Source organism: Oryzias melastigma, unplaced genomic scaffold, assembly GCF_002922805.2.
Source record: "Oryzias melastigma strain HK-1 unplaced genomic scaffold, ASM292280v2 sc00184, whole genome shotgun sequence".
Classification (NCBI taxonomy): Eukaryota; Metazoa; Chordata; class Actinopteri; order Beloniformes; family Adrianichthyidae; genus Oryzias; species Oryzias melastigma.
In genome coordinates this window covers 115,277-126,673 of record NW_023416879.1, presented here as the reverse complement: position 1 = coordinate 126,673, position 11,397 = coordinate 115,277, and the positions used below count along the sequence as shown (strand labels likewise).

General features: G+C 40.4%; 1 protein-coding gene across 5 annotated transcripts in view; it reads right to left on the bottom strand.

The window, feature by feature from the left end:
• LOC112138617 (peroxidasin) overlaps window positions 1-11,397 on the bottom strand; it is a 96,654-nt gene that overhangs the window by 11,463 nt on the left and 73,794 nt on the right. For all 5 annotated transcript variants that reach the window (XM_024261192.2, XM_024261193.2, XM_024261194.2 and 2 more), the window contains 6 exons: window positions 9,865-9,973; window positions 5,946-6,103; window positions 2,742-3,748; window positions 2,161-2,657; window positions 1,098-1,232; window positions 790-998 (listed from right to left, as the gene is read on the bottom strand). In XM_024261192.2, the coding sequence (XP_024116960.1) occupies window positions 790-998; window positions 1,098-1,232; window positions 2,161-2,657; window positions 2,742-3,748; window positions 5,946-6,103; window positions 9,865-9,973 (2,115 nt within the window). The remainder of the gene's footprint in view (window positions 1-789; window positions 999-1,097; window positions 1,233-2,160; window positions 2,658-2,741; window positions 3,749-5,945; window positions 6,104-9,864; window positions 9,974-11,397) is intronic.

The following is an 11,397-nucleotide window of genomic DNA, read 5'->3' as shown; positions in this document are numbered from 1 at the left end:
AATCTTTCATATGAAGACGCGGGCCGCAAATCATCATCCTGCGGGCCGCAAATGGCCCGCGGGCCGCGAGTTTGAGACCCCTGTCCTATAGGATCATGTCAGAGCAGTAAATGTAGTAGGAAGTGTAAAGTCATTAATGAGTGAAAAACTCTTAGTTTTACAGTTTCTGGTGCATTTCAGCCACAAATTCCTAAAAATAACTCACAAAAATTAAACCAGAGCTAATGAAGTGACCTCTACCATATTTTAAAACCATGAGGAACTCTTTAAATCCTTCAATTTGATCAAAAGTAGAAAAATCTGCTTAATCTTCCAGTGGATTATAACGTAATGCAGATTTAATTGTGGTTGTGCTTACTGACAATAAATAGATTTCTGTGATTAATGAAGCTCAAAATGGAGACCAAATGTGTCAGTATGATGTAGATAAACTACAAAGGATTGATGGAGAATTACAGCTACTGTTGTTAGGATCCTTGTTTCATGCCATCCTTCAACTATTTGTCAATGAGTTGAAGAAAGTTTAAGCTTATTTACTTTTTCTTAACTTATCTACTTACTTTTTCTTTTACAGTTACTTTTAAACATTTTTAAACATTTGATTTCGATCAAAGAGCCATTCTGGAAAGGTAAAAGAGCCACATGTGGCTCCAGAGCCGCAGGTTGCAGACCCTGATCTAGAGGGAGGACTAACGCGAAAAAATAGCTAGTAAAATTTCTTTGACTTTTATGCGGTTATACAATGACCAGTTTTAACTGGCTCTAAACAACATAGTGAATGTTACTGACCTTCGCAGCAGTCCTGCCACATACGCAGGTCAACATGAGGGATGTCATCACAGCTGCCAAATCCATGAGGCAGTTCAGCTACGGTAAACACATCTGACTGGACGCGAGTGATGTTATCTCCATTGTCACACAGAACCCGAGCCAGAGACGCCTGCTTTAGCTGGGTCAGTTGTGCAGGAGTAAACACCCCTGGGTTTTCATACCAAAACCTATCCAATGCCAAAGCAGATATGATGCGTTTGAGAAAAACTCTATTTATAGACGTTTGTAACTCATGCAATTATTCTGTCAGTGTGATTGCATTGTACCTGTCACCGTTGCGGACAAGTTTGAATTGTGTTGCAAGCAAACACGTAAGTGTGGGACCCAACCTGCTGCCAGGTATTAGGTCTTCTGCCATCAGAGCTGGGAACAGGTCGATGTTTTGTGGAGTGCCATACAGCCTAAAATCAAGACAATGAAGTATTCAAATCAAATTCTTTGCATTGTGATTTCCTTTTTTTATTTGAACTTTGAGAACTGTGGAATTACGCATGTTTGACCCTTTAATTCAAGCAAAATGTGAAATGTGAACTCAACAAACTGCTGGATGTGAACTCTAACCCGACTCTGAGCTGCAGAACTCGAGCACAATTCCCTTGAGATGAGACCTTCACAGTCTCTCAGTCATAACAACGAAGAACGATTACGTGGCCTTAAACTTGTTCCTAAGCTGTGATGTAGCATTGATTCTGCTCAAACTGCTGATTCTTTTCTTTCCAACCAATTATTTTTTGTGTACTATAATCATTTCTTTGATGAATACAATTTGCACAAATGGTATATATACATATATATATATAAATATATATATATATATATATATATATATACATATATGTATTTTTTTTCTTCTCTTTTAAATTAGAATATTTTAATTTTTTTCTCCATTAACTAATGAAGATGATTTTCTATTTTTATAATCACTCTTTGATAAATACAAACTGTACTAATTGCCTTATTAGCAAATTAAGATGACTTACTTATTACATGTTGTATCATCATAATTCTTTGAATACAATCTTAAGGGTTTTTTTCAATGAGAATATCAGATGATTTGTTGTGGATGCTTTGAAACTTGATTACATCAAAAATATTAATGATGCTTTGAATCTATTAATATTTGATATTAAGTCCTGAACCAGATATTGATCATTTATGTAGAGAAAATGTGGGGGGTGGGATTACATAAGTTCGCTTCCTTCCACTCCCTTTCAAGTGATCAACTTGTGATTTATTATGTAATGTATTATTACCCGACTGCTTGAAATAAACCATTTCATTCATTCATTCAACTTCTTTAACAGTGATTTCAAAACAACAGAAACTCACCTCTGTAGCTTTTCCCTGACAATGGGGTTCTTAATCTCATTCCTTAAATCCTCAAAAGTCTGAGCAGAACTGAGGTTACAGAAAGTCCTGTAATCATTGTATGGAGGAATGCCATGATCCCTTCCTCGTTGAACATTCATGGCAGCCAGATCCAGGGCCACAGCATGGGCCATAGAGAAAAGCCTTTCTGTCAGCTCCGTGTTCAGCAGCTGTGTGCTAACACGCATTTTACCTGGAATCCCAAAGAGTCCACGGAGAAGAGGGTCAATGCCTCCCTCGTTCACAATGCGGAAGGGGGAGAAGAAAGCCTTGTGCAGAGAAATGTGACCCTGGGGGATTGGTTGGAAGTGTTCATTTAACCTGTAGAGTACTGGGTTAATGAGGGTGTGTCCGAAGCGGAAAGCAGCTGTAGCAAAGGCATTGAAGATGCCAGCATTAACATTGGGGTCATAACTCTTGTATGGCCCCACCATCTTCATGCCTACATCACCTAGAATCTAAGAGAAAAGAAAGGTGTTTAAATAAACAAACAATGGCATAAATACCAGTGAAAAATGTGAACTTCAACGTAGAGATGTTACCTTTGGCAGCCAATGACTGTAGGTTATATGCTGCATTTGGGCTCCCACAATTTTCCTGGCCTCATGATATATGGTGTCCCCATCCCAGTGAGGGTTTAATCTCAGTAGCTCTGTGGCTATGCGGTTGTGTTCTCTGAACCACACTGTGTGCATAGCGGTCAAAGCAAGCTGTTCATTGGCCCGATGGTCGCCTGCCAAAAAACATGGGATGGGACTTTCGTTTTCATCCCTCATACACTCAGTGGGGGGGCCTGTGGCGAATGGCAAGAGTGGTTTCCCTGTCCGTTGAATGATGCCTTGACGGAGCAGACCCCTTTGGCTGGCCAAGTCACGGATTTGCTCCGACTCATGTCGTGAGCTGCCATAGACATTGGAGGCATCGATATAAGATGTGATTTGGTTGATTTGCTCTCTTGGATATACACTGTTCATTAGAAGAGATGTCATTCCACTGCCACACACTGGACTGGATCGCACAAAGAACATGCAGCGGGCGCCAGTTCGCAGCTGGCGCTGATCATTGGGTGGAAACTGGATTGGAAAGCATGGGGGGTCATTTGTGCAGACTTGAGCACAGAGCTGGCCATCTGAAAAACGCGACTGACTTAAGGCCACCACTGTTGAGTCCAAGTCATGGTCCAGGAACTGCCCCCATTGCATCAGCATGTGAGTGTAGCGGTCATCAGGAGTAATCGTCTCTGTTCCAATCATGGTTGTGGACACCAGCCGTGGCAAAGGTAACCGGTATCCATTATGCAGCCGCTCAGTGGCACCTCTCGGCAGGTTAAACCCATTATCATAGACCGACTTTAGGAGGCGTTCAAAAGCAGTGAGAGACGCCCCCCACATTGGGTGCTGAAGGTTGTTGCAGGTGCCATCATGGCTACGGTACTTCTGGTGGAAGCAAATGTCCGAGCAGTTGTTTATGCGACGGTGTGCTGTGCATCCAGACAAGTTGGCGATCATGTCCAGAAAGCGAGGCGATACCAGGTCATTGTAGCGAAATGCTGAGGAAACATAGGACAATTTAGTTTCTTTGTACTGTACATTCAAAGAAATACCTGGCAGCATGTTTTTAAATCTGATTGAAAACTGGTAGATAATTACATCAGCTGTCTCACTTGATATTTGGAGCAGGGATTGTCCATGTTTTGTAAACATGTTTTTAAATCTCAGTATTATTTAGTACAGAATAGAACTTCATTGATCCCACACAATTCCCTTGTTACCATAGCTCTATTAAAACCAGCAGATAGATTCAGGTTTATTAATCCCTCCATACTGTATATCACTGATGTCCACTGTAGCATTACATCCAGGACTCCAGTTGCATTAACGTCACCTTGAACACCAAAGACATCAAGAATATTTTTATATAGGCCGAATTTAGTCGGGCATGAAAGGGCAAATTTTATGATTCATTCTTAGAAAAGTGTAGATGTAAAGGTGAAAAGTGTGTCTTACTTTTCTTTAGAGAAAAAACAAAAAAAAACTATTTTGTATGATTTATTTGAGGAATACAAGGATTGTTCAAATAAAAATTTTACTTTTTTAAATGGTTTTATATTGCACATAAATGTTAATTAGTGGCTAAAAGAGCAGAAAAGCACCTTTCTAGAGTCACAATAGACAGTGAGTCTCATTCAGACACAGATTGGAAAAGTTCTCTTAAAAGCTTCAAGTGATGCATATCAATGCATTTCTTTGTGTCACTGGTAGATGTGTTCGTAAAGAAGATCAAGGCAAGTGAAAGCCTGCTATGGAAAGAATGAAGTGCAGCAACGGCAAGAAAGAGCATCTGTGAGTAAATGAGAGGGACACAAGTAGACGAGAGCGTCACTAAGATCACAGGGAACAGAGAAGAAGAAGGTGGGAGTTCTCAGGGTTAACAGTCCAGAGCCATAAAGAGGGCTGGAAAGGGGAAGAGGTGAGTACAAACAGGCTGGGGCAGGTGGGGGAAGGTTTCAGGTGTGATGTGTGACTAAAGAGTGTCATCAAGAATGAAAGGAAAGGTGTAAAAGTCAGTAGTGAGAGCAGCCATGTGGTTGGTTCAGAAACAGGAACCAGAGCTGGAGATTTTCTGAAGGTTTTCTTTGGGAGTGACCAGGATGGATAGGATCAGGAAGGAGAAACAGATCATGGTAGATGTTCTAGAGAAAAATGCAGGGAAGCAGATGGAGATGTTTGGACATGAGAGGAGGAACAGTGATGCTGCTGAAAAAATGCTGAGGTTGGAGCAACCAGGAGAGAAACCTGGAGGAGGACAATGCCAGAGTAGTGCACGAATGATCACCAGGTTGTTGGCATAAGTATTGCAAAACTGTCTCTGTCCAAACATTCAAATTGTTTAATTAAATCATAAATCTGATTATCCTATCAACATGCTGCATTCTATTAGAACATCTCATGGAAAAGAATGAAAAACAAAACTTTTTCTTCATGTTTACATCTGAAAACACAAATTTAAACCTTTATTACTGTTCCACTAACATAGTTTTTATAAAATGTGCCCACTATTTAAAGTTGATTCAATGACTCTGCTGTAGCTTGACAGTCGACTAATAAAAAGCGGTTTACAGGCTCTTCGTCAACTGCTCCATGATTACGTCTCTGTCCCCCAGGTCATTATGAGGGAGAAGATGGCAGACAGATGGTGGGCTGCAGCTCTGCCAACAGTTTATAAATGGGAGTAGATGCAAAACAGGAAAAACAGGAAATTACTAATTACATTACTAACACTGTTGTACCAAAAAATTGGACTTCATGGTCTATTAAAACTAGATTTAGATGAGCTTGGGGCACCCACAAAACATAAACTTTCCCAAAAGATTCTGGTCAAGAAACCTGACAAATGTCTGGAGGCAAAATGCGTTTGTTGTTCTGACCTCTGATTCAATGGGAATGTCACACTTTGTTTTCCAGGTTGTGAAGACTAGTTGAGTTGGTTGGGCTCAAATTGGAGTGAAAGTAGACTGCTCCAGTAGAAAGAATACAAGTTGAAAAACTGCAGAGCATAACCAGAACCAGAACTTTGTCTGAGAAGATTGTTCAATTTCTTGGTAAAACTATTTTAAAATCGGATGGCAGCTGTTGCTACAGTCACATACTAAACTAAAGCATCAGGTTTGGACTTCTCCCAGAAACTGTTACTATTGCAGATATGAAAACATCCATAAAGAACACAAAGGTACAAATGATGCTCACCGGTGCCGTTGGTGTCGACCATGAGACCTCGGTTGACGTGGTTCTGGATGAGTAGAAGAGTTTGTTCAAAGATCTCTCCAGCACGTGCCTGCTCCACGGTGTATGGATCCCGTGGATATCGGAAAAGAGCCAGCAGCTCTCCTGGAGTACGAGGCTGGCTGAACAGAGGACATCCATGAAGTAGTAAGTCAGAGGCAATGCTGGTGTGATATGCTTGACGTGTGTGTGTGTGTTTGTATGCATACATATGTGTGAGCTGCGGTTGTTTGTGTACATGTTGACATGTTTGTGTATAAAAATCTTTGGAGCAAACAGATGTGTTTGTAAAATTTGAGTGCGTGTGGACAGGCCCCGCCCCTTTAGACAAACACCTACACCTGACAGTAATGATGCACCTGCAGCAACTTGCTCCTTTGTGATTCTACCCCCCTCCTTCTTTATTTATCCTTTAACTTCCTCAACCACCGCCTTTTTTCTTTCCTTTCTTTTGTGCCCTTATTCTCCATCTCTAACATCCCACTCTCTCCTTTCCTCTTCTTTTTCCATCCAGTCCAACAAGAAATGTCCACAAACAGTTTATCCTCAAATCAAAAGCGGTGGATACAAATATACTCCACGTGTCAGAAGATTCATAACCTCCTGGTGTAACAGTAACATCTGTCCAACAGAAGTCTGTCTGCACAGCTGCTGGACAGGACAAGTTAACCCATAAAGACCCAGACCTAGGGCTGGGTATCGATTATAATTTTCAGAAACAATTCCATTCACAAGAGCCTGAATCCATTCGATTTTTTTCCGACTCTTTTGATTCTTCAATTCAATTCAATTCAATTTTCAGTTTATAAATGTATACACATCTGTTTGGAAATATTTTAAAAATCTATTATTAAATTTGAATATATTTATATTAAGCTGATCCAGTTCACATACTGTAAATGTATCAGTGAAATAATGAGATTGTTAATATCATACAGAGTTACATGGATTCTCTAAAGGAGAAGTTCTAACTAAAATGTTCAGATCATTAACATTGTAAACATTGTTCTGCTTCTCCTGGAGGACGTTTCAGTTTGGACACTAGGTGGAGATCGTGTTATAGAAGTACACTTTATTCAAGAAAACAGTATGAGGGGGAAAAAACAAACTTCTAAACCACATTTAGTTACTTCAAAAATTATTTCCTTAAAAGAGTTTGGGAAAATAATGCCTGTAAGTAAATAAAGATATTCAATTAGTCAGGAATGTATTTTTTTGGGCAACCGAGCGTTAGCATTAGTCGTCCTATGGGAAATTCTATTGAACGTTAGCATCAAGCTAGTGGTCTTTAGCTTTATGTGCTAAATCGATTTCTATCTTTTGTGAATCGATTATTGATCCATTAAGTTTAAATCGATTCAAATCGGTTAATCAATTTTTCTTTTAGACCCAGCCCTACCCAGACCCATGTTTCCTTCAAATAAAAAAAAAAAACACCACAAAACAAGGTGACCACACAACACCTTTCTGATATGTTTCTGTTACACTGATGTCATCATGAGCTCTTATGGGTTCAAAACAGAGTCAGACATAATGAAGGGACAAAGGACCAATAGGAATATTTTGCTATGAAGAAGCAAATTGAGACGAGTTGAACTATACTATACCACACAATATGAGGGAAGTATAACAAAACTGAACCCCCTCCACCTTTTGATTTGCATTGTATTTCTGTTCTTTTGTTCACGAGATTCCCATGATGCTTCTTGTCCCAGTGCTGCTTTTGGAGCAAGAGGCCAAGAAGATTTGATCTCGTAGCCCCATGACTGAAGCTCATTCTATTAACAGAAATTGGTTGGTTTCTTCATCAAACTGCTCATATTTATGTCAGCATGTCTGACTTGTACATGTCAGGCAAAGCAATCACAGCAAATCTAATTAGAACCTAGATCCAAACAAACTGGAGAAATTATGAATGGGCTATTAAAACCCTTCCTCTCTCTTTGGGGTCCAGATGACTCCAACCACATATTGATGTGTGATTCCTTCCATGACAAATGTGGACAAAGGGGGACAGGATTTTATGTCTGCCATGAACATTAGTGAAACTCAAGAATCAATGATAAAAAATAGTTCAGCGCTCTGTCTTGTGGGGTCCAGATGACCCCACTTTTAATGTAAACAAGCTAAGGAGAGTGGAAGGGTTACGTGGATGTTTCTTTTAAAGTCCCGCTACAACATTTCTTTTTAATTTTCTTTAAATGTTCCCAGTGGGGGTTTAATTAGGACTGTGAAGTTTTTAACAGAAATTCCACATCCTAAATGTCTTAAATTGACATTTTTCCTGTACATGCGTGCAGCTGTGGTGACATTTTTAGATGCAGACGAAGGGTTACATTTAAGGAGAACGGTTACGGCGTCCGGTTAAGCCACCCGGTGGATTCTGAGGGGAGCTGCTATAAACAAAGCAGCTGCGCTCCGTCAGCACCTTGCTACTGCTGCAGCAGCAGCTCGCCGCTCTTCCGCGACCTGGATCAAACGCGGACAGCAAATTTGTGACAGCTGATGGGATTTTACTGTTTAGCATTATTTTATGACTGAAGTAACCTTAAAACCATAGGAGAACGGCAGACATTGCATTTGTATTCATTTAAAACAATAATAAAATTAGGAGTGATTCAATTTGACCTGTACTTTGTAAAACATTTATTAACAAACACTGCAGTATTGCTCAACATAAGGAGTTTTTTATAATTCAGAACAGAAACCAGAACAGCAGCCACAGAGTACTTCATGATACAGATGAAGAGCGTCACTCCGTCTGTCTTAAAACCAAGAGCGCGCTTCCTCCTTCATCAACTAATAAACATCAGCTCCAGATCATAATCCACCTCCGTCATTCTCTTCTTCAGGATATCAGGATTTGTTTCAGCCGCTTCTGAGTCAGCTGATGCCATTTCTCCATGCAGGGACATGGGGAGGGGAGGGGGGTGCTCCCCTCTGGAGGGGGCTCCGCTGTGCAGAGATGCACATGAGCAGCGCAGCACCTTCTTCAGGTGCAAAAATGTTCAAAAGCGTCTTGAATTGCAGTAGTTTTTGTGATGAACAGGTCGAGTTACATGACTGGAAAAAAAAAAAAATCAGCAAATACTTGAAACCACGAATAAAGAAATGCAAGCACTGTACTACTGAAGACATCCTCTATGTGTTTACTCTCTCAAGGGAATATGCAGCAGAAAAAAACGTGTGTGTGGATGTGTCTGACAGTTTAAATGTTTACTGCGACTAATGACAATTTAACAGTCACATTTTTCTGTGCTTTTAACTTTGTTTCATCTACTTGGTAAAACTTCATGGAGCTACTTAGTCATTGGCAGTCATCAGACATGCTACAGAGCCAAGGAACTCACTCCCCACACTTTTTTGTTTGAACTTTTCACAAAGATTAAGTCATTTAATTTATGTTGAAGTTTTACTTTATTTACTATGAAAACTTTCAGAGAACTGTTTAACTAAAAAATATGAATAAAGATGTTGCTAAGCCTGTAACACCCAGCACTCCTAGGACTTATTCACTTTTTTAATTACTTGTTTTTTAATTGTTTGTGTTTGTATTACTCTAAATTTTGATGCCGGTATATTTTCTTCTTCAGCTACTGAATATTAGCTCTGAATATCAGTTATCAGCCTTTGTGACTACTAATAATCGGTATCAGCCCTGAAAAAAACAGATTGCTCGATCTTTAGGGGAAAAAAAGAGAATAAAAACATCTGAAACTGGTTTTATGAGAATAATAATGGAAATTATGGTAGCCAAGAGATGAGAGAACATTTTAGTGTCTGGGCTGAATTTGATCAAGGGGGACATTAGACGCTTGAAGTGATTCACACAATGCTGTGGACATTGTTGGGTCCTGTGGGTGCTGTTTGTGATTCCTCCTACCCATCAAAGAGCCGTCTCCTGGTGGACTCAATAGCACTGTCCACATTACGGATAGCCTGCTGGATGGATGTGCTCACAAAGGTGTCCCCCTCTCTGCTGACTGCAGGCACTGCCAGAAAACACGCAGAGCACAAACGCAGATTCAACAGAGAAACACAGAACTTTACTCACATTTCTTGTGTTGCAAATCAAGTCTTTCAGTATATTTAAAGCCATCCTCAAACAATACATCACTTTATTTACTTTATATGGTGCCTTAACATGACTACAGTCAAACAAGGTGGTGTACATTCAAATTTAAAACATTAAAGCAGCAACTGAAATGATAAAACAATTTAAAGGAACCATACCATGAAAATTCTACTTCTTGAGCTTTTAAGTGCATTATAATGCTCACTCCTCACTATAAAGAACCTCAAAGCGCTATTTTGATCCAGTCATGCATTTAAGAGCTGCAGCAGCCGATAGTCGTCGTATCGAGCTGACGTCAGCACGATGTGAACCACCCCCTGCAGGAAGAGTCTGCTCTGATAGCTCCGCCCCCAGTCTAACACCAACACTCAAATTCTCCACAGAGCTAGTGATGATTAGCAAAAAAACTTTCATTTTAGATGCAGAATACTGTATATCTTCCAGTTGTGTCCTGTCGTCAATAAATTCCAGCTGAAACAGGGGTTTGATACACTCCTAAACCCCCCCTCATCGTTTTACTTTCAGGTAGGAAAAAAAACCACTCACAAATATAACTAATATTTCACAAATTTTATTTGGATATAGTTCACTCTGAAAGGCTGAAGAAAATCATGGTAGGGCCCCTTTAAAAGTGAAATCTAAAGCATGGTAACATAACAATAAGACAGACATTCATCTGCATGGACTTCCAGTCAGAATGGACGGAGGGGACACCGGTCAGCAGGCTCTCTGTGTCCGTCTGCACTCAGCACTGAAGGTGAATGTGCTGCGGTCAGGTCAGGGTCCTGTGGCTGCTCACCGCTGCATTCTTCATTAAGAAGGATTTGTGCTGTGAAGTGGATGATCATCTCTCTTCATGACGTTTAGGGCCAGATTGTTGTTTCAGAATAGTACACTAGATTTCTAAGCTCATTTTCTCTGTCCAGCTGCCAGTCATCCTTCTGAATGAGCCCTGCTGTCCACAGACTTTACGGTGTGGTTGTGGGCTGTGGTTAGTGTTGGTTTGAATACTCTTCCACGAGTTACTGTCAGTGATTTTGGAGTTATAGCACCTCAGCTCCCCTCCTCACTAATGTGAACAAGTTTCTGGCACACTTCTTAATGCTGGTGTGTCATTACAAACTGTGCAAGTGTGACATGAGGGCTGATGGAGTCCAACATTCATTCAGCGTATGCTCTGTCAGCAAAGAGCTGGAGCGCAGCCCCAACTCAAGACCACCGCAGGTCGGTCCAACACAGCACGAGGTTCTGGAACGGACCAGAGTCCCACTCCAACCAAATCTTGATCTTTTGTAAAAGTGTTTCTAGAGGTCTTTACATTGGGATTTTACTATTTTTACC